At 38.2% G+C, this 24,794-nt stretch overlaps 1 protein-coding gene across 1 annotated transcript in view; it reads right to left on the bottom strand.

Annotated features, from left to right (window-relative positions):
• PIEZO2 (piezo type mechanosensitive ion channel component 2) overlaps positions 1 to 24,794 on the bottom strand; it is a 280,266-nt gene that overhangs the window by 136,124 nt on the left and 119,348 nt on the right. Inside the window, exon 4 of the mRNA XM_088524117.1 lies at positions 13,752 to 13,794. Coding sequence (XP_088380243.1) covers positions 13,752 to 13,794 — 43 coding nt within the window. The remainder of the gene's footprint in view (positions 1 to 13,751; positions 13,795 to 24,794) is intronic.

Below are 24,794 nucleotides of genomic sequence, written 5' to 3'. Positions count from 1 at the left end.
GCCATGCAAAGAGAGATTCAGATGATCAGCTAATAGCAATCATGCATTATTGGTCGAGCTTACAAAAGGAAATGAAATATGGGGGCAGACTGTCCTGATGTCTAGCAGCACTGAACTGGAGCACATGTGAGCATCAAACCTTACATCGCTTTTTCCTCCCACATGTCTTTTTCTCCTCTGAATGGTAGCCCATGAAGGGAAATCTTGGCTTCTCAGTAAGATCACATAAGTCATCCACATTTCACAGGAACAGTGTATATTCCTTTGCATTCCGACAGTGTGCAGAGACCATATGAGTCCCCAGTGAACCGGGGGTGTTAACCTCCACTCCATTTTTCTTATTATATGCATATGGAAAAGAATACTTACTGGCTGCTTGGAAGAGTCAATACAGGACATTTGCTCATGTCAGAAAAATGGATAAAAACCTCTACTGGGGAGTTCTCTTTCAGAGTTCATTTAATTTCCTAACACAAATGTTATTTTCTGAAAAAAGCCTCATTCATTTCCTCTATTTTTGATTAATTATTCACCAATTTACACAACTCTCGCATTATCTCGCCATTTGCCCAGAATATTTAATAATACTCTTCCTTTTTAATACAGACAAAGCCTACTAAATTTTTCAATTTGTTCAGCTATTTCCTTTATATTTACATATAAAAAGTTTTCACCTGATTTTACTTCTCTTTTTTTTTTCAGTCACACTGAATTTTTCAGAGCTCTCAAAAAAGAGAACAATTGGATCACACTTCAAATGTATTTTAACTACAACTGTGAAGCAGAGACTGTTCAATTAATGTATCATGATGAACATAAGTTTTTCATGTAAATGTTATTAGCTGGAAGATCATTCTTACATGTAAAAGAATCCTATGAGGATACACTAATGTATTCTATCACCTTTCATTTATATCAAGTTTTATTTTTATATTACTGTATCTTCTTATCATTGTTTTTTGCATTCATGTGCTTTACTCTGTCCACCGATGAGTTCTTAATTCAAAAGCTACAGCTGATTTGCCTGTGCATTCACAACCACATCTGCTATGGCAATGAATCTGTTGTGCAGTCCCTTGCTAATGTCATCACATAGCAGGGGGAGAGACGCTGATGGCAAATACAAACATGTACTTAAGCTGCAGCAAGGCAATAAATAAATAAAAACTAATCAAAGTAGTTTTTTACATGCTGAAGTAAAATAAAGACATTTTATGACATTATAGTGTCAGTGGGTGGGAGGGGAGAATTGATGACAGATATAGAAGATAAATTACACTACTGTTTGCAGCAGTACGCCACTCATTTTAAAAAATGTACTATCACTTCTATGTTTGCAGTTTGGATGTCTGCAGTTAACAGAATAAGATATCGAACAGTTGCTTAATTCATTCTCTCAGTGCAGCATACTGCAGACCATCCCCATTGCCCCCATGCCTCCACTAGCACCATGTGGATTTGAGCAGTAGAATTGGCAAGGCCAATCTCTCTGGATGAAGAACAGAGAGAAGCAGGAACAGAAACTGCAGTAGAAAGGGGAGAAAGAGGCTCTTGCAAGGCAGGTACAGCAAGACAGTGGCAGTGAAAAACAGTGCCCATCCACTGAGACAAAATCACAGTCCGGCACGAAGGTCCACTTGCAAAGTCTCATCCTAAAACATGTCATTATAAGGTCTATGGATGCTTTGCCCTTCACTTGACTTGATAAGAGTGAATAAATGAGATGGGCTTCACTTTTTCAATGCCAGCTAAGGTCCTTCACAATGCAGCCTCAACCCTGTTACACAGGGTTGTTTTGCAAACACAGGTGCTCAAACCAGCTTTCTGAAAGCATAAGGCTCCTTGCGAACACACAAGAAAGCACAAGGACATGATAGGTCTCTGTCTGCTTATGGTGGACCCTCAGGAAAGAGTAGTTTTTTCTACCTGAATAGCTAATGCAACCTACCCCAGGTTGCTGCTTCCAGAGGTGGATGCAGGCTGGTGGGGAGCTGAGGTCCTGGTGACCTGTGCCAGCAGTCATCTTCGCTCCCCTGCCACTTTTCCTGGGACATCCCACCCACCTCCGCTGCTGCATGACAGCAAGCAACAGGGAAAGCAAAGAGAGGCCACATGGATTGTCCTCGTAAGACTTATGTGGTTGGTGGACTGACAGTTGTTGCTGTTGGGTAAAAATGTTAGAGGACATAAAAAAAAACTCTAAAAAAGTCAGTACTGTCCAGGATTGATTCCTGGACAGCCCTGCTTACTGAGTATCCTATATTTCCTTAATGCTCCACCTTCTGGAGCCATGTGACTAAAAGAATCCCTCTGTTTTCCTTACAAAGATTATACATATCAATTTTTAGTCCTCAAGGTTGTGAAGAAAAGGTGTGAAATGTGAAGCAACTTTACTCTTCAAGAATCAGGAGAAAAATAATATCATTTTCAAAACTTTTGACTTTCAAGTTGTTCTTGATTATTTTTGACACCTGATTCTTTTTTATTTATTTGCTACTTTCAGTTTGGCAATAACAGACAAACCATGAAAAGACTACAAAGACTGTATCTTTATATCTGCAGGAAAAAAACAACGTAATGGGAAGAAGGAAAAATGCTTTTGTTTCTTGTTAAACACAATAACATATCTTTGGTGTCTTCTGGTATCTGAATTTTTCTAGTGGCAGTTACCTCTGTAAAGGCAGGAAAATAGATATTGGAAAAATATTTATGTTTTTCAAACTAAGAACTAAATAAGTGAACACATTTTCAGAAATTACAAATATTGACATTCTGTATGGAAATCAAAATTATCACTGGGAACCAAGTTATGCATATATATTTGCCTGTTAAAAACCCCACAGTTTCCACTCCAAAACTGACTTCTGTATGAGACCTGAATGCCATTAATTTAACATACATAACTACAAAGGCAGTATAATTAAGATAGTCCTAAGGGACAAAGTTTGTATTTGTATTTTCATCCAAATTGTTTTAATAAACTTGGTTTCGGGACTGGAAGTATGGAGTAAATCCCTTTTGACTCTTCTTTTTCAGTGGCTATTATATTATTTCTGAAAGCTACTCACTAGGTTGGATGCATTAGAAAGCAACTTTATAATAAAGTACTTGCCTGTAATCTAAATAGACCGTCATTCTACTGTTCTCTTAAAGAATAAATGACCAAATAGGTACAAAAGCTAAAACTCAAAGCCATTTAAAAGTTCAGCTTCCCAAGACATGGTGTAAGAAAAGAAATTACTTTAAGATCTCTATGCCGCTTCGCTACAGCACTGCTCCAGAGAAGCAGTTCATAATATCTCCACAGCAGTTTCCAACTTAATATTTTATAGAAGCAAAACATTAAGAATGTTAGATGTAGTTAAGTGTTATTTTTTTTTTAGGATCAGGCATATTAAGACTACAGCAAGTTTATTTTCAGTAAAAAGTGTATCCTTTTTGTCAAAAAAAAAAAAAAAAGAAGAAGGACAATTCTTAGCAGGTATTTGGATGTTGGAATATTATAGTAAAAATAGAGTGGGCAGCTCTTTGATTTGGAAAATTAGATGTGAGCAGAGTCAACTCAGCTAATTTCCCACTTGTAACACTTGTAACAGAAAGTTTACAGGTAAAATATTCAAAAGCCCTAAGGGATACTTGTGATATAAATCCAATTCCAAAAGTGACTCAAGCATTTGCAAAACGTCATGCCGATGCTTTTAAAAAGTTTAAAATGCTAGTTTTGCTTTTTAATGTTCCCAGAATCCAAGAGTCCTCTATTTTTACAGAAAAGAAATTGTTCATAACCTAATTGCCAAACTCTGCAATTGGCTAAATGACAAAAACATGCTTAAGATCACACAGTGTTGACAGCGTTGTACGTCTCTGTATGACAGTCTTTTGTGGAAAGGGAGGACTACTAAAAAATATGTACTGACATTGCTGGTTTTCTGATACTTCTGAAAGTAAACCCAAGAATTTGATCTCTTAGACCTGACAACCCTAACTTCTAAAAATGAAAAAAAAAGAAAGAGAGAACATGCCTACTCATAAGCATTTGTAATTAATAATTCTGCTGCATTTCTCCTCTACACACAGTGAACTTCAGATTTATCATTCTCATGCAACATGACTATGAAATACTCTGTTTGCAAGAGATTTAGTTTCAGGATGTTTGCATATCGAAACTTTTGTTGGATGCACAGGAGGTTTACCAGGAAACCAGGCTATCATTCTTCCTCTGAATACTTAGCATCTTGACTTTTAGCATATCCTTGAAGAGGATGAAAACACAGCAATCACACAACTGTGCTTTACTGCTATAACAAAAAACACAGCACTTCCTCCTGGCTCTTGGCATGATGTCCACCTTGGATTTTTAATCTCTAATTCTACAAATTAATTATTTAAATCACTTACGACCAATTTATACCTTGGTTCTGTACTGCTACCCTCATGAAACATACCCTTGAAGTTTATGGAGTTGCTCTTATTGTTAAGGAGAGTCTTTTCAGACATCTAGAAAAAAAATCCCATTGCTTCTTTCAATGTTGTTTAAAAAGGAGGAATCAAACTAGCTGCAATAAACACAGAGGAAGTACTTTCTTGGCATATTGTGGTGGTGTATTCTGGAGAATATTCATGAATACTATAATTATTTTAGCTACAGATTGTTTATGTTATCATTAAAATAATTGCTTAAACAGAAAAATGGGGAACAAGGAACTATAAAATCTTTTTAAATCTGCTCCAAATAAATGAGTTCATTTTAGTTCATTTTTAGTGAATGTTTACATCTTTCATGATAGATAGTTTTCCACTTTTAATAAGGACAGCTTTGAGAAAGGGCAGTAGCTAAGGAAGTAATTACTAGGCTAAGCATTTTAGGCAAATGGTAACTGTTTTCAGAAAACTTTTATAAAAATAAAGTCTCATTTGGTGAATTTCTCTTCATCTTCCACAGGCACACACCACCCTTCCTCAGTAGGGCTATGAAAACATCAATAGCAACATTTGAAAAAATATTCTATGAAAGGATTAAAGAAGAAAAAAATAGGGTTTTGTTTTTGTTTTTGCAAAAGGTATGGTAGCATATTTCAAAAGATGACGCAAATGAAATATCTGTCCAAAAAAGAGTATTATCATGTAAAAAATAGCTTAAATTTAAAAATAATATTTAAAAGCATTGTTGGGGGAAATAGTATGGCACAAAATCTAATCTATATCTTAGAATAAACTAAACAAATGTCAAACTCTAGCTAGGGGCCTTAGGTTTTAACTGTAACATATGCCATATTTTCTCTCTGAGATTAGGGTACTTCCTCATCTGGCCCAGAAAAGGCTCCAGGCTGTCAAAAAAAAAAAAAAAAAAAAAGAGTTCTAAGTTATCTGGAGCTCCCTAAAGGAGAGAGTCCTTCCACACCAGACACTAAGCCCCACTGATGTAAGAGTTGGGCACAGCTGACACAGCCTGAAATTGGAGTTAAAAGGGGAAATTCTCCCTAGATCACGGCTCTTAGCATGCCATGCAAAACAAGCGGCACATGGGGTAATGCTCCAGTAAGGGCACTTTTTAGTTCTGATCTCATTTCAGTTTTTCCCTGCTGCAGTGGGGCCAGGAAGCATTTCCTTCTCAGTGGGAGAAACAGGATTATTCCAGAATCACTTCACGACGTATTATCGCACTTTAAGTACAGAGCACTGGTTGTTAAAAGCAGGTCCAAATGGCTTTGTGCAAGGTAACAAAGTTCTACTTGGGCCTGAGCACACTGCAGTGCATACCACTTTCGTGAATATTGGAATAAAAATGGATAACACCATGCAATTCCAGAAGTTAAAATGGTTTAAAACTAAATTGCATTTGTTTCTCTTTCAGAATTTATTACAGGTTAAATATTTTCATATGACATGCTATTATGGAAAATACCTTCCTTTGTTCTTATCTTTTTAAACATTGTTTTTGTTCCTTGAAAATATAATCTAATTTTTATTCTGGCTTTCTCTGTAATTCAGATTTTTGTTTAAAAGTCCCACTCCTTTTTCAGAGGTGGCAGAGAAAACTCAATTTAAGATAAACCCTTAGGCATGCAGTCCATAGCCAATCAAACTGAAAACACATTGCTCTGTTCCTCCGTTTCCTTCACTGCGGATGACATGAATGCTTTAACACACACACGCACAAATTCCACCGTCCTGGCTACCACATATACCGAAACAAGGGAAGGCTTGAAAGCTAAAATGAAGCCATCCCATCTTGGCAGTACTGAGGACTCTGTGCTCCTCGTCTCCTCGAGACAAGTGCGTGCCTGTGGGATGCCCACCTCACTTGTCCATCGCTCCTTGGGAAAAGAGCTGGAGCGCTGCTGCTTGGAAAAAGCAACAAGCATTTTGGCTGCGAGATTCTGTTCTAAGCTCCCTAACTATCAATGAGATATAACACCCAGACAGTAAAATGACTAAACCAGGATATCATCTGGAAGACAACAGCTTCGTCACAAGCAATATATTATAACAAGCAAAATATTACTCTTATATTCACCGCCTTAAAGGGAAGGCAGAGGTATTGAGTCCATCGTCTGCTCTCTGTGTTCCTTTTAGCTATCATATTATTCCAAGAATGTACATAACAGTAACAATTATAGAATCAGTTCATGTTTATTAATTTCTATAAAATAGTATGGGGGACATAAATAAAGATCTGCCAAGCATGCTGAGGACACCTATAAGTTAATCCTTGTCGTCATATACAAGGCCTGAGTGGGCAGCACAAAGGCACCAGGGACCTCACTGAAGTCAAGGGGAGCATCAGGCGCCTAAAACCTTAAGCACTTGCTTAAATGCTTGTGGGACAGGGCACCCAAACAGCTGCATAGGCTTCTATAGATACTCCGCTTTCCCCAAAATGGAGAAAGTGTATCCCAGGGCCCTTCCCAAGTGCCCCCAACTGAATCACTGCACTCACATTTCCTCAACCAAGATTCAAATTACACAGTACACCCAAAACACAGTGAGCATTGAGTCTGCACTGTTTCATTTTAAATAACCTCGTAAGGCTCAAAACCTGCAGCCTCTTGCAGCCCCTGCCTGAGGCAATGGTCCCAAAATGATGTCAATGGGAGCTTTGCCCAAGTAAGGGCTATAGGATTCAGATGCATATGAAGAAAGTGCTTGAAATTACAGAACAAGCTATTGGGATAAGTCTTTATATTTCAAAGGTGTATTTGTTCTTTTTTATTAAATCACTGGAGAGCGTGGGGAGGAGCAGAGGATGCCACTATAGAAAACCATATGGTCTTTGGATTTCCAAGGCAGGATTGTGCATAATAAATATTTATAAAATCCTGTGGTATTCTCTTCTTTCTGTTTATTCTTTACGTGTCACCCAGAGGAACTCTGGCCGAGTCCCAACAAAGTATCCCAGTGAGTTACAAGTAACCTAAGTATGGGGAAAAGAGGAAAAACAGATTGTCAGTAGGCTCCTAATTAGCAGCTTAGACCTGAAAGGAAGCACTTGGAAGCATCTCTGATGTGTCTGGATTCCAAAGTCCACCACGTGTCACGAGCGGTTTAGGAAACTGAGTTCTCAGTCTCTGCAAGGGGTAGGGAAGAGATACGCAGTATTTTTTTGGCTAGTCTGAGCAGAGGCATGTGCGGAGCAGCTGCAAAAGCAGACATCGGCCTACTCTCAGGGAGCAGCCGAGGAACAGAAACGCACGGCGCGGTGATGACAGCCCGCTTGCCGCGGCTGCCCCGGGGAGAGCTCCGTCTCTACCTGCAGGACTCGGGGACGCTGCGTTTATTTCGCACCCGCGCTATCCAGTTCAAAACAATGCAGACAGACTGTCCTTCCTTATTGCTTTGTGGTTAGAAGAGTATTGAAGGAGCTACTGAAATAAGCAGAAGACCTGGAATGTATTTTCATAGGAGTCATACTTCTCATCCAGAGTCTAGCTCTCACGTGGCCATCTATTCATTTAATCTCTTTCTTCTTTCCCACTTTCCTCAGCAGCTTTATCTCCTGCCCCTGCTCCTACCTCTTTTGCCTTTTTTTTTTCTTGGGGTGTGAGACCTACCAGGCCCAAATTTTCCTTTGTTTTTGTTTGTTTGTTTTTCAGAAATAGTTGCAGGATTAAAAAGCTGAATGACAGACACCTAAGTCTATACACAGGACTTTACTGACCGAAGCAACTACCTCTATTGGTCACATTGAGCATGTCTTTGGCCGGAGTCAGGAATGCTACGTGTTGCCTGTTCATTGCTATGGTACAAATACTGCAGTTATGTCATCCTGAATCTCATATTAATAGTATATTATACATATTTGTATATGGTACATGCAGCTGGAGTAATATATTTTTCACATATACAAGCATGTAATTTCTAATCAAGACCTGATTACATACTGATAAAATAACAAGCAATTATTTGGGGAACAACTGAAGCTTTCAACCAGACAAACGCAAAAATTCAATGCAAAAGCTCATTTTTAATACAAATTGCTATCTTTTTGCCAAGAAACTGGTGTTCAAATGTTCTTTACTCTGTCACTGAAATAGCTATTTATTATGAGAAACATGCTTATCAAATGTTGCCAGAAGTGTAATAACTACACATCTGTTATTATTCAAATATATTTTTTTAAATCAGTTGGTATTTGCTTAACATAGAATAACAGTTATTAAATCATTCTTAAATCTGTTTTGTTGAACATTAATGTAAAGCATTACACACAGGACAGAAACACAGCAGGAGGAAAAATAAAGGGGGACTAGATGCGTATTTAGCAGCTGAGGAGTTAGTTGAATTCGAAATTATAACGCAGAGAAAAGCTGAGAAGTCTGCAGGACAGGTCAATTAAAGTTTTAAAAATATTAGATCATCTCTAGATCAGCAGAAGACATTTCTGTAATCACTAGTGAATCTACTAGTCAAGGACATAAGATCCATCACCAGGGAACCCTAACTAGAGATATTCAGATTAAGGGCCACGGTGACCTGCTCCTCACTGCCTTTGAATTTTAACAGGTTTCATACACTGATGAGCCATTTCCACCCGGTGAGTCTAATGCGTGACTGAAAAATCTCAAGCCAGTAACATGAACAACACCTTCTGAAACACATTTTCAGTCACACTTGGCAGGAAGTAGAACAGAGCTGACTACCATCCAGGCAATTTCATTAGTATTTTGGTTGTCATCTAAACTGCACTAATAATCAGCAGGTCATCCACAGGGAAATCAGCAGGGAAAAAAATCATCCTATGTATTCACAAAAATACCTGCTTTGGTTCTTCAGTATTCAAGCAAACTCTGCTTACTAAAAAAGCCGTGTGAGGTGACAGCCTGCATGGCATGCAGGTTTCACACGCACGTAACATTTGAAAGCCTGCTTCTTGTAGGACAGCAGAATACAAGTGAACGTTCTTCACGATTCTCCACATTTCCCCAAAATGTTTTGCAAAAGCTGCAGTCAGGAACTGCAGTCAGGATCATCTTGGACAAGGTGATGACTACTCTAATACGTTGCAATTAGCTTATTTGTAATGTCTCACAAAACAATCAATAACAAAAAGGCCTTCATTTAAATCTATCAAACCCAGATACACTTCATTTAATTGAAAAGCTCTTAAGTCTAGTCATTTCCTGGGTATAAAGCTACTTTACTCAAGCTCCAGCATTTTTAATTTATCTCACACTGAAAAGCAGCATGCTCAGCTCACAAGTAATGCTTACATAAAAGCGGAGCAATCAGCCCTCTTGATGTCTCTGTGTTTTTCAGGATACAAAGACAACAGCAGTGTAAACACTCTGCTATTGCAGAATAAGGCATCAGCTAACCACAAAGTAGTGATGACATGACTGTGTATTATCTGGACCTAATTTTCTGCAGTGCAAACTGAGTGTCTACATTTCCTCTATCCCTCAATCCACTCTAAAACAGGTTGTTGTTAAGAGGACCATTTTATATAGATTTTCCAGTTTTTAAGCAAAGACATATTCCTCTTATGACATGACTTTGAATGTCCTTCTTTCTGTGTATCTAAAAATCTCACTTCCTCTTGGAATGAGAATGTTTTTGCTCAAACAATTCATTTAAATGGTACTGATATTTCACAGCTGACGCTGACTCAGGTGTGCCTATGTCAACAGCTTGCAGGAGATATGTTTTTAAATAGTAGAACATTTGCCGTTGATATTTTTTCTTAGTCTTCATGCAGAGAATAATTAAATGGATCTACAGAACCCGACCTAAAATAGATCCAGTCCAGTGCCCTATCTCCATCAGTGGCCAGAAAGAAAAGCCTGCTAAAAGGTATCAGTCAGGGAAAAAATACAGTGATGCATCCTCAAAATAACCTCTCGGTTTCAGAGATTTGCAAGTCTAGGATTTCTGTTTATATGAATGCAAGTTACGTGCATTTCGTGTATCAAAGTACTACATATGGTAGTGTGTACCTCTTAGTTTGGTTTGGAAACAATTCTTTAAGCTTAGGAAATACTGACAATAAGTACTTACACGTGATACAAAATGAATACTGCTAAAAAGAGTTAATTGGGGACTTATACATAGACCTATGAAATTCATGGGTCTTTTCAAAAGCCGCTTATTTCCTTGTTGCTTGTACACTTGGTGATTTATGCTCTATAAAAGCTTGCACTAAAAATATAAGGAAAAATATTTAAGTATTATCTATGATTTAAAAAATCACTTATTTTTCCACTCATTTATTGTTTTTGTCTCTGTGTAAACTGATACGAGAACAATTCTGCTTCTATAGCTATAGCAAAGTGTATTCAAGTGTATTCAAATCTTTATCCCATCACTGCTAATGTGCTGCCTCAATTACAGTAATTACAGAATGACAATCAATCTGTTAGGGTGCATAAGTGTCATTTAACAGTCTTTCTTTTCAAACAAGAATGTCAATAATGTAATACATACAGTAATCTTTTCTAAATATTTGCCTCCTCTCAGGTAGGCTTCTCAGTTTAATTCAGTCTACTAAGAATACTCCACATTTCATGTGGTGCATACATTACACATACACAGGTGCTATGGATTCATCACCCTGGCTGTTTTGAAACATATCACAAATTGGAAAGTGCTTCCTAATAATACACTACAAATAAAACATACCATCAGTTTAAATAAGCTGACCATTTCCCCTTTGCACTTTCAATCCATAGAACTGAGGTATCAATTCATTTTATCATTACTGAAGATCACTCTGATTAAGGCAAACAGTATCAGCAAGTGATACTACTTCAGTTTAAAGGGAGAACAGAGTAATGAAAGAAACAATATTTCACTGTAGCATCCTTCAGACCTGTATGACAGCATGACGAATGAAATGCTTATCGAGCAATCAAATTAGATGTAACTTGCTAAAAAAGCACAATCTATATATAAAAAAATCTCTATGGCACTAAAGGTGGTGTGTAATTTTTATTAATGTATGATTTCCTTTTCTGTGCTGTTAGAAATGCCCTACCTCTAAATGGATATCACCCAGTAAGGTATCACAATTAAGGAATTTCTAGTCTGATTATTGCTTAGATAATAAGTCACCTCAAATCATAGATGCCAAAGGAACCAAAGCTCCTCCATTATTGCTGTAACAGAATGATATTTCTCCTTTCTATCAGTTTTTCCTTTCAACTGCTTAATATTATGCCTTACACTATCTACAGGTTTAATATAACCTGCAGTATAAGCAGTACAATGCACTAGCTAGTTTTCTAAACTAATGAAGAAAACTTCTAAAACTTGTTAAGACTAAAAATTTAAGCCAGAAACATTTAAAGATTAAATTTGACGAGAAACTCATCCAGGTTTATTAAATATTGACCTTATGAAAGACTATGAAAATTGCCACTCATCTTGTCCATATGACTGGGGCATTTTTAAGCTTGTAGGGATGTAGAAGAGACATTTGCATGTGATCATCTGATCAAAGTCTTAAAATATTCTTGATTCTTTAGAAGACATGAAATGAAAAAAACTGGTGTTTCCTCAGAACCTTTTTGTATAGCTACTAAATTATAAGTATTCTATCTCATTATGGATTTTCAAGTTTTGCTAACGATGTATAGCAACAAAATGTTTTTTTTTCAGATTAAAATGTTGGTCATTACAGAAACAATTCTACTGGTATCAACAGATTTAAATAGAAACGCATTTGACCTCTTTGTTTTATTTGGTGGAGGAAAAGTGCTATTCTGTAATATTTTACTTTTAAAATAATCAAAACCTGTAAAGCTACAAGGATAACTCAATACCAGTGACAAGCTACATTTTCACAGAGTTTTTTCATGCTCAAAAATGCTTTGCTTTTTTTGTTTTTCTTTAAGAACCCAAAATATAGTGTATCTATGTAATCAGTGTTCAGAGTGATATTTATGAATGTGAGAAAATAGAACCAAAATGTAAACCTTTCTCTGTACCACCTTGTTTACAGTGTTAAAAACAGCACTGCCTTTCAATTGCTAGAGAAGTAATGTTTAACATTGAAAGATGGACTCTCTCCAGGTGCCACATGTCCTGGTGAAGACCAGAAACAGTCTTCAGAGAAAGTCAGGCATTTATTTTTGCAAGAAGTATTAGCCAAGCAGAATCCTTCTACAAAAGGAAGATAGAGAAAAGACTTTTAATTTATTGCTGTCAAGATCTGAGGATCTTAATTGCAGGTAGGGGCTAGGATATTTAAACTTAAGCATCAGTTTTGCTCCTGGGAATTGCTTTGTGCCTTGAATAGTGAAGACTGATTCTGCTTCAGAGAACTGGCTTATATCTTAACTACAAGCAAGGTGTTCACATCAGTCAGTAAGACTGTAGAAGTCTAAACATTTATGAAAATTATGCAAAGAAAAGGTAAGGGAAAAAAAAAGGCTTTTTGTGCAGCTGGCAGCAAGATGGGAAGTCATTTTCTGTTTGACATGATTAATATGGCTTTTTATCAACTTCAGAAAGGCCTTTTTGCCTGTTAGGTGTATCAAGCTGCTACAAGTAGCATGCACAGAATGCGCTCATACAACCCAAAGAGCAAAATTTATTGCCCAGCTAACGGTAACTCAAGCACACCCCTGTACAGCTGCAAACCACTCTGTTAAGGGACAACAGCAAAACTCTACTTGAATGGGGAGCGGATTCTTCTGCTTGCCATTTGCAGAAGAATGAAAATGAGACTGAGCACTTCAACTTCAATGCCAGATTGCTCTTTAGTGGGCTTGGCCCAGTGTAGGTTCCAAGAGGGACATATGTTTCTGGTATGATGACCTTGTGGTTTAGTTTGGCTGCAAGAAGCTTTTGCACTTGAGGAATGCTGAATTCTGAATTTTCCTCTGATGCTGAATAGCTCTCTGCCAGCTTTGGTCCTCTTTCAACTTCATTTGCTTTTGTCAACTAATATGTAACAGGTTAGAAGGTTGGTGGAAAAAATAATATGAACAAGAGCAATATTTTCATTCATAAGTAAGACTTCTGCCCAAATAGTGTGTTGCCTTTTTAATGCTAACATGCTACTAAATCCTCAGCAAAAGACCTAAGAGCCAAGTCCACATTGTGGTGAATAAATTGCTTCAGATTGCATACAGCAGAAAAAGGACAGAAAACAAGAAGCTGAACATACATGGGCATGACACTGCATAGCTTCCTCTATACATTTGAAGCCACAGATACATTTGATCAGTTAGAATAAATAATTCTGCAGTCCTGCTCATGCACAGTTCTTCCTTTTCTGCTCGCACGGTTAAGGAAACGAGTTGATCGCTTACCTTTCAAAACCAATCTGCCGTAACGTTTTCTCCCATGTTGAACCTACATAAGAAGAAAAAAAACAAACACCCTCAGTAAAGAGCCTTTATTGTATGATTGCTCTTATTATGCTGTTTTCCTTGTGCAGCTGTAGTCTATATGGTAAGGTGATTTTTCCACCCCGGCAGAAGTACTTGTATATAGTATCTGCTTTCCCCAGAGTGAAGAACAGTTAAGAAAGCCTACAAGGGGGTGACAGAGGTGTGTGGGGGGCATTGCAGCTTCTATATGTCCCTTAAACTGCCAAGCAGCAGGCCACTACTATAGTTCACTGAATATCCAAGGGTGGTCTCCTTGGAGCAACATGATCTGCATCTGATCCTGAAAGCGCTGAGCTGGCATCTCACATCATGCACTCTTCACATTTCAGCTTCCCATTTTACTATAGTGTTTCTCTGATTCTTGCTGAAAGCTTTACAGCTCCTTCTGAAATCCAGCCCTTTTATTTTTAAGCAAAGCATGAAGATGTGTTTCTGCTTTATTGTTTAACCTCTGTACTCTTGCACACGACTGCAATGGGCTCATTTATTCCTTCTCCAAATGGTCAAAGACTCAGCCCGAAAAACTACAAACATGGGTCAAAGAACTAACTCCAATTGGCTTTTTCATCCAGGTAATAGAGCCTAGATTTTATCAAAAATAAAGTGCACAGACCGCAAGCATTAGGTGACCCATGCGCAACCCCCAGTAATTTGCTTCTTGTTGCCAGTCTCTTGCATATTGCCATGACATGGCCCCATACATACGGACTACCAAGAACACACATATCTCAAGTCAAGCAGGTCTGTGAGGCAAATATACAGCAGGACATGAAACTATGTTATACTTTGCTCTCCTTTACTCTCCTGTGGGGAATGTAGCTGAAGTCTAAATAACTACAATTATTTTTCAGCTTAAATTGAAATCAGTGCTAAATAGAGCAGTGGTAAAACCTCCCATTGCCATAGCAGACAGTCACTTAAAGGGGAACATAAATCAGGAACAAACATTTGCTCAACTTGGTAAACTGCACGGGTGACTCCTTGTGAGTGGCACCAGAGAAAGACAGAGAAAACAAGCAGCGTTACCCATAAATACTGAGGAGGAGAGGAGAGAGCTCAAGGAGAGAAGAGATGAAGGAAAATGACTTTGTCGGGTATAAATCTAGAGGATTTGAGGATTAGACACATTCTGTACAGCAAATGCCCATCTCTAATAAAAACTATAAAAACTATTTCCACTGATAATCAAAGTCCTTCTTGCTAAAGTAATTGGGAAAAGTAGTGACATACTACCAAAAGTAAGAAAAATCTCCATGGACATATCTCTTAACATCATTGCTTTTCCCCTCTGTTAAAGGCATCAGCTCAGAAATCTACTCTGATTCTTCTACTCTGCTGAACTTTCCAGGTTAGTCCAAGAAGAACATGGTAAATTTCTAAAGCAGTGATCTTCTATATAGCTTTAGCTACTGTCTTTTTTGGTTTGCAAATCACAGATAGAGCAAATCAAAACTGAAGTTCATTTACTTATAGTGCTATGCTGTGCACAGCTTCCTTTCCCAAAGAATTAAGTTAACATGGACCAGCCAAAAAGAAAAAAATCACTTCTAATGTCAGTCACAAGCATATTTCAGGGGAAGGCTTAGTAATGAAGCAAATATTTCAGAATAAGGCTTTTCTGTGCAAGACTGTAACAACTTTAATCAGTGATCAATGTGTAAAATTGCTTTTAATTGTCCCCATTCAATCTAAAGCAGGCAGAGTTTTCAGGTCCAACGGAGTACATAGAGATTAGAAGTCTTCAAAACTCAGGTGAAGAAAGCTTTACCTTCACATTAAGGGAGAAAAAAAAAGAAGTTCTGCTTTGGAATAATTGAAAAGTGCATATTGGTTGATCAGTACAGGAAGTATCTACTTGTATACATGTAGACATGTATATTCGCTTGAGGTGAAGCAAGATTTCTGCCTGCAGAACAGACCTGAACACAGTACTTTCCACCAACACCAGGTTCATATTCTATAAAAGAAGTCCTCTAAAGACAGCTTCACATTGCACAGATAAAGTCCTCTAAAGACAGAGACTTAAAAAGTAATCAAAAGCAGGATCGCAAACATTCGAACATCACGCCCTTATTTCCAGCAAACATGAAAACGAAAAAACATGTATAACAATAAAACTGTTAACATGTTATTAAAAATAAATTCATTGTGGTAAATAAAGAACCACTCCATTAATATCTTCTATTATGGTTATTTCCTCAACCCCTCACCTTCTGCACACCACTATATATTTGGTTTTTTGTGGCACCAGTGGATAACAGTTGCCAGTGCCACCCTGCTGGTGAGCACAGGGCAAACACAAGGAATTCTCCAGGGAGCTTATTTGATGCTGCTGGCTCTGAGAGGATACTCCATAGTATTTGAAGATGAAGGATCTGAAGACTGTTGAAGGAAAAAATGTCAACAGTATTTCTTAAAGCCCAGACTAGTACTGGCATCTTTATTCAGTGTTTCTATTCTTTCCACTGTTTTGTATACTAGTTGCATGAATTTTTCACCCCAAGGTTGGCTACACTTCAACTTCATAATATATAGAGTCCTACAGAAAAAAAGAGAGAGAAAAAAAGAAAAAGAGAAAAGGGAATTGTGTGTCTCCATAGGTTTGAAATCATCTTTTGGCTGGAGCTGGCTAGCAAAAAGCTCTTTGAAATGCATGCGACTTCTCTGAAGCAAAGCCTGCCAAGAACACAACTAACATTTCATATTAAAAAAATATACATGTTTTTTATGGAGTCCTATTTAAAAATGTTTATGATCTAAACAGTCTGTTTTAAAACCTGCCAATTTCATTCTCACTGGTATCAACTTCTACAGTGCTCTAACAGTCAAAAGCAAATACCCTGAGGTAACAGCAGCACTGAGAATAACAACACTATTAAAAGTCTAGAAAACTTATTATTTGATTTAAACATTACCCAGTGCTTCCAAAACATTAAACAAGATTTAAGTCACGTAGCTCTCACTAAAATCAAAACAGGAGTTTTTCATGAATTAAAGACTTGATCCTGCTCCCAAAGATATCAGTAAGAATTTGGCAGTTCGATTCAGTGTTTCTCTCTGCTGGGACCGTGGAAAACATTCACCTGTGCACTTTCAGAATCAAACCATTTTATTTGCTAAGTTAACTTGGCTTCTCTTTGCTTTCTGTGTTTTACCACAACATCAAAAATGCCAAAACTGTTTATAAAAATATCTTAATTTGGTATTCCTTTAATTAGACTTTTGTTCCAAATGCTTGCTCCAAAGTGCCTGACCATTCCCATCTGTTCCAAAGATTCTGTTTTACATTAACAGCACTAGTGTTAAAATTCTTTAAAAAGATGAAGCATAATGTATTTAAGAATTACTGCTCACATTTAACAGGAACAATGGTAAAATGCATTTCATGCTCACATATGCACTTAATGAAATCCTAGCATAAGGATGGAATATGAGACTTAATTAGCTAAAATGAAAACACATCTTTGTGAAATAAAAAGCTGTCTTCTTTGACAGGTAAGCTTTCATTTACATGGGAGTATATTTTTTAGCTTGGTTACCACTACCTGCTTACTGTGAATTGAATGAGAAGACTCATAATCCTCTGCCTTTACAAATCATGATGTTGCCAAGCTGTTAAGGTGCAATAATAGCCTTAGGGGAAACAAAATAATACATTCAGTAAGTGATTTTCAGCCCCTCATGGACGTTGTTCACTTCATGTCATGATGTATCTGCCAATATAGCAGAGCTCTGCTATACTGGGGGGGACTCTGGCGTGCATTGTACCATCCCCATGCCTGTATGCACAAGGGTCATAGAATCCTAGAATTAGAGAATCACAGAATCATTATGGTTGGAAAAGACCTTCAAGATCATCAAGTCCAACCATAAGCCCTCAACACTGTGCCTGTTAAACCATGGCCCTAAGTGCCTCATCTGCACGTTTCTTGAATGTTTCTTGAACACTGCTAGGGAACACCCTACAGACCTGACTGTGTCCAGTGATTAGTCAGGGACCTGCTATCTTCTCCCTCCTGCACGTGCCTGTTGCAAGAACAACCCTTGGGTTTGGCACTGATCTTGAAGCTTCCTATTGATGTAAATCATAATTCTTGCATTCTTTTCTCGCTATGCAAAAATCCAATTAAATTGAATCAAAAGACACTCTTGGCCATTTTCAGTACGCATTAGCATGAGCATTTAAGAAATCAGTAGGAATAGTGTGTTGAATATTCTCAACACTTGGAACTGATGAAAAAAATTTGATTACATCAGCTCAAAGGTAGCAGTGCATGGGCAAGGGATTTTTGGAGCCTTTCAATGGTGTATCAGAAAGAGACCTCCCAGGCTCTCTGAAGAAACAAGCAAGGTACCAGGCAGAGCTCAGTCTCACTTAGATCATGAGAGCCTCATGCAGGTATGACCTGCATGACCCCCAAATGATATGTTAGAAACAGGGAAACATTCTGATTGGGTTTCCTAATTATCAGATTTGATTTCGTCTTTCATCAAATGTCATGAAAGTTAAGGTGTTTCAAAGTACCTGGTGATTTTGGACAGTTTCGAATACTCCTTTCAATTTCAGATTTTTGACCTGAAGCCTGTGACACTTACAGAAATCTATGCACGAGATTGAAAAAAAAAAAAAAAAGAAAACTTTGCATTTTTAAGAGATACAAAACAGTGATACAGAGCACTCCAGAAATGAAAAGCAACACAATTTGCAAAATCAGTCCATTGCTGCTGGCACTCCTCATCTCTATTTCTCAAGCAACAGAAGTCCACAGAGACCTCCTGAGCTGGACTAGTCGGACACCTAACTATTGGCATGTCCACATGCCAGTCCATCTCAGCAAACTTGTAGGTGCTGCATGTGCACACTGGAGATTCTCTTCCAAGAGAGACTCCCATGACACTTAAACCATTTGAGGATTCACAATTTCCTTTTGATAGATTAAGGGTGTTGCTCTTCTGTAACTTCTCCTTTATTAGCCAGCTACTGACTGTTTGAATTGTACACAGCACAGTGTAATTGATAAAAATGTTCATGTTTGGAACATTTTCAGCAATTCTGCTGGCATTTAAACTTGGACCAGGAGTGCATTTCTTGAGCAAATCTCTCTTTGCGGCAGTCCCCGCACCGAAACCCCAAGCACACACCTACTGTGCTTCGACCACTCAGGGACATTGAGGCAGCATGACCAGACCAGAGCTAACTCACAGGAAACCCTCTCAAAACATGTACAGGGTGGAGGCCAGGGCCTCAGCTCCAACGGCAGAAGGAATAAAGGAAACGGAAAAAAAAAAAAAAAAAAGGCTTTTATTGTGTGTGGTGCCTGGTGAATAGAGAAAACTCACCAGTAAAACAGAACGGAAGGCCAGTGGTGACTAACAAGTGATGACTAAATGCATACCAAGAAAGAGGTCATATTAAGAGCAAAGAACAGGCATTGCAAGTCTTTAGCTCCCTTCCACTCACACTAGCTTTCAACAGGCTTTTGTCTGAGAATCATAGAATCATAGAATGGTTGAGGTTGGAAGGGACCTCTAGAGGTCATCTAGTCCAACCCCCCTGCACACACAGGGACACCTAGGGCATGTGGCACAGGGTGGCATCCAGGCGGGTTTTGAAGATCTCCAGGGAAAGAGACTCCACAACCTCTCTGGGCAGCCTGTTCCAGTGCTCTGGCACCCTCATTGTTAAGAAATTTTCCCTTAAGTGAGAAAAGAGTACGGATTTGATCCCTATATGAGAATGCCATGGGAAAGATTTATTTTGTATTTTATGGCGAGGCAAATATTAAATTATTATTGGGAGTTACAAAAAATGCTTTCCACTCAAAAAAAAAAAAAAAGAGGAGGGAAGGAAGGAGGGAAGGAAGGAAGGAGGGAAGGAAGGAAGGAGGGAAGGAAGGAAGGAGGGAAGGAAGGAAGGAGGGAAGGAAGGAAGGAGGGAAGGAAGGAAGGAGGGAAGGAAGGAAGGAGGGAAGGAAGGAAGGAGGGAAGGAGGGAAGGAAGGAGGGAAGGAAGGAGGGAAGGAAGGAAGGGATTTGACTCATTCCACATTAACCGGAAAAATAATAATCATCAAAACATTACTTCTTTTCTAAAGAGATTTTAATGAGTGGGAAAATTTACTAGTAAAAGGAGAAGACTAGGAATATAGTGCAAACTGCAGTAGTTCTAACTCTATGATCATGTACATGCACAGAGATGCTTACTGCTTTAAAATAAATATTAAAAAGACAATATTGTAGTTAAAAGTTTAATGGCTATATCTGGCAGACCGCTCTCCCATCCTGCAGCTACTCTGCAAGCTTTGGATACCTGAATGGTCCAGCAAAGCCCCCTTTGATGAAAAGGGATCCAAACAACTGCTGCTTCATGGTACAATACAGACCTATCCCATATTTTCTGTTTTGGTTTTGACTAGGATCAGAACTAAGAAGAGAGAGGGGAGAAGAAATACACGCACACATATATATCTATATATTTCTCTATAGATATATAGAGAGAGATATAGAGATATCTTTTTTTAGTGATCGGTTAACTTGAGTGAGATGACTCAAGCTGAAATAGTAGTCAGGGCATCTGGGATATAGAGGATCCAGCATCTTCCTGCTCGCTGGTGAGACGATGCCAAATAGAGGCAGGGACAGACTCTTCAGCAACCTGATTCGGAGCCTGCACAGTGCACTTTCCCATGAGAGACCCCATCTAGACTGAGCCTAAGTCACATAAACAGTCATTTCAGTTAAATTAGTTCTTTGGCTCTGTTTTGGACATTTCAAAGGGTTTAGCTAAAGCCAATATTTTTGTAATGATCCCACACAAACTCCCGTGGGGTCCTGGCTCTGTCCTGTCGTGGAGCTTCAGAGGAACTCTGTGTCTTTCTGGAGAAAGACTGGCCAAAGTGCCAACACAAAACTGTACCAATTCAACTATATCTACTTAAAACTTTTTTTTTTTTTTTTTTTTTTTTTTTTTACCATCACACAGAGCGAGCCACAGAAAGAACAGTGACTTTGAGTTTGATCCAAATCTACAGAAATACCTGGAAAGATTTACATCCACTTCATGGACTTTGATAATTTGGCTGAAATGGAAATACCTAGACATAAGGAATAATAATTTTAAGAAAGATCTATTATTCAGTCAAGTCAATAAGAGGTTACTAATTCTACCTCAGTGACAGATTACTGATCAGTAATGGTACCGCTCTGTGTACCATTCATCCGAGCAGAATGTGAGAGGAGGAAGCATTAATTTGAGAATTTGAGTGTTAAATACACAGGACACTGGATTCATTCTTTCTGTATCTTAATATGCTTATATTCTTCATTATCTGGAAGTACTTACTGGAGCACAGCTCATTTTAAATGGGAAGTTTATCTATTTTTAATATGGCACTCACATACCTGCTTTTATAACTGAAGATGACTCACACAACAGGCGAGGTGATGTGGCAAGATATAGTAATTAGGAAAAAGAAAATTTGGAAAAGTAATCTCTGCATTTCTTCTTCCATGTGGGATTTGTTTAAAATGATTCCCAGGTAACTAAGTTAATTAAAATTGGCTGAATCGCTTGATTTGACTCTTTAATCAGCTTGTTTAGAAGGATGAGAGATGTGATAATTTTAAAGACAATAATGACTTATTTTGTCTGCTCATGCATAGTAAATCAAAAATACCTAGAGACAGCTCTAACCCTGACACACGCACACTTAAAATCACTCTTATTTTAATCTCATTTCATTCAGTTCCTACATAAGGCAGCAATACAACAAAACGCACGGCATTTGAAAATCCTAAGGGAATGTGTTTCGGGTGCGAATTGAGCTATCTGGTTAATGGAAAGCTTTTTATTTCTTTTTTCTTTTTTTCTTTTTTTTTAAACTGTTTTATTATTCATGTATTTGTTTGCTGTGGTGGTTGTTTGGTGATTTTAAACCAAATCTGCATAAACAGAGAAAATCCAAACTAATGGGGAACTATTTTTTAAAAAAAATAAACTACTCCTCCTTCCCCATGACAGTGGACCACTGCAAAAAAAAAAACCAGAACTTTGTAGGTCACCAGCACAAATCACACTGCAGGAGAAAAATGGGAAAGAATCAGCTGGTCCATGGATATAAAAGTTCTTAGAACAAAAAAGGGTGTCAAGGATCTGAGGAGCAGTCTTGAAGGAAGGGGAGATTTGCTGCCACTGCCATGGGGGTTTTCAACCTAAACAGCTAGTTAGGCAGTTTAAGGGTGTCAAATTTCTGATCCAGGTCTTCTAATATTTTTTTTTTAATATGGAAGAACAGTCTTTACCCTAGCTTTCAAAGTAAAAGCAAAATAACTTAAAGAAAACCTGAAGTAAGTTTTATTTTTCATAAACCCAAAGAAAATGTGATTTTTTTCTCCATTTTTCTTGGCAGAAAAGTTCTCTCTCAACCCCAACCAACACTGCTCTGCCTGCTGAATAGTATCTTAGAGGCAAGGTTTTCACTTCAGAGCCTAATTGACGGGCATCCCTCCAATTTCTAAAGCTACCCTCTGCTCAGTTTTATTGTAACATAATATACTGTTAAGAATAATAAAGTCGACCTAGTTTCCTGCTGTGATGAATATGTAAAGTGTGCCAGCACAAGGAATTTGCTTTTCATTGTTTCATTTTCTCTTTTTTTGCCCCATTGGAGCATGAGAGGTGAACGGGAGCTTCTTCCAGATTTCTGCTGTATGAACACAGGGGAGAGGTAAATACAAAGTGTTTCTTTGCAGCACATCCATATACAACTAATTACAGATAAGAGAATTAAGGCGAGGAAACTGGGAAATCTTAGACAGAAATAGAGCAATATTAAGATCATAGAAAATTAGCATTCCAATGGTGAAATCTTTGACTCCACTAAGATTTTTTTAAAGCATACTTTTTCTCTGAAATTGTCTTTTATAGAGAGAGAGAGAGAAAGGGAGAGAAAATATAATTTTTTCTAAGCATAATAGCCACTTTGTTTACCTTACATCTCTCGTGGATGCTTGCATACTGTCAGAGAGACAGTAACAGCAAAAAGTAAATCATTTCAGAGACAACAGTGACACTCAGAAGACAGCAATGACCACAATAAGTAACGACACATTTGGGGCATGTAAGACACCTCGGCCACAAAGACTAACCTGCAAGCACAGAAGGAATGAAGTCCTTCAGGACTTGCAGCTCCCATTCACCTGAACCAAGAGTTCCTTGAACTGCAGAGCTGCTATAGGAAAACAGAGAAGACTAAAGAATTTAGGGAGAAACAGGCACTTTTGGGCCACTAGCTGCAGACTCAGCCCCATCCCTCACTCTTGGACATGTACTCCTGCAACACATTCCTCAGGGAGGAGCCCGCATGGCCAAACATGCTGCAAGAAAGGGTTAGGATGCCTCAGGCCCCCGAAGTCACACAAGGGAAACCCACCAAGGAAACTTCACATGCGTCCCCACCTCTCCCTTCTGACTCACAAACATTAAAATTTTGGGATTGCGATGAAGCCGAAAAGTTAATGGTGTGGGTTTTGCCTCCTGCAACTCGTTCCTTGGCACAGCTGGAACATCTGTTGGAGTTCACCACCCAAGTCACGGGAGGAGGGTCACAAAAAAGCATTTCTCACCTGCTCGGTGCTCGTGCCCTATAAAGTAGCCAAGCTCGAGTGACTAGGGGTGCCCAAGCAGATTTCAGAGGGAAGCAATGCTATGTGCTTGTGCCCACTTTTGCCCATAATACCCTGCAAGATTGCAAGCAGTGTATTAGCAGATCATTTCCCAGCACTTAATTAGTTTTCATTAGGATGCCACAAATAACCTGAGCCCTATCAACAAATGAAAGAAATCACAGGGTAGACTAATTATCCTCGTTTTAAAAGCGCTCTGGGCTTTCTGTCTTGCATGCTTCAAATAGTTTACAAGTAGTTTGTGCTTCCTACCATTGCATGCCTAATTAGGAGCATTAGGAGTAATTTCTCACCATTTAGTTTGTTTGGCTAAATCTAAGTCTTTCCATATAAAATCAGTAACAACACTAAAATGTATGCCATTCTCATAGGTTAATAGATGATGACGGTATTCTCACACTTACTTAAATTGTGGTTATTTTGTCCTCACTAGAACGCATTTTATTTAGTGCTTCATTAGGGTATTAAGAGAATTGTACATTTTACTAAATACTAAAGAGGATGATGAGAGGTAATAATTTCCTACACAGTAGGGATTTTTATGTTATAGGAACCATGGGCAGCCTAGGGTGCATGGGTGCAACTCTCAAATGCATTTTTAAATCACATATTTTGTTTATTTACATGTGGCTTGGTTGCCTTTAGAAATTATCTCATATCTGAAAGAAAAGGGACAAACAGTTCATTGCTTTTTTTGCTTTCTTCCAAAGCTACACAGCCAAAAAACTTAGTGCCTGTTGGCTAGCTTTCCACTTCCAAGTAGATCTGAAGAACTGGAAAGTCTCACAATGGGATCAGTACATCAGGTGATGGATCACAGGTGCAATCAATTGCATTAGAAAGCAAATGGTTTACAAAATATCTTCATGGATGTATTCAGTGTATTGCAAGTATCCTTACTGTGGCTCAAAAGAAGACGCACCAAAAATGCTACAGTTTGGGAAGACTTGCATGAAAGATATTGGCCCAAATTCTATACGTGTGTGTGTGTCTATGTAAATACATATATATATACACACATATATATATATAAATTGTTTTATTCCAAACTATTCTTTACACCAGTTTTAGAAAGCTACTTATACTGAACACAAATCAGACCATCTTGGCAACATTTCTGCAAGGCATGAAGCCTGTCAAAATTTCTTGTCCTTGCCAGCTGGAACACATGAAGTGTATTTTATATGGTTGAAAATATGGACTATTCACAGCAGTGGGGAACACTGTACCCAGTATGGGCTGCAAGAGAAGCAAAGAAGCAGAAGAGAGAAAAAAAGAT

The sequence above is a fragment of the Tinamus guttatus genome, unplaced genomic scaffold (genome assembly GCF_059628265.1).
Source record: "Tinamus guttatus ecotype Peru unplaced genomic scaffold, ASM5962826v1 Tinamus_guttatus_pri_ptg000203l, whole genome shotgun sequence".
NCBI lineage: Eukaryota > Metazoa > Chordata > Aves > Tinamiformes > Tinamidae > Tinamus > Tinamus guttatus.
This window is presented reverse-complemented; position numbering and strand designations above follow the sequence as displayed.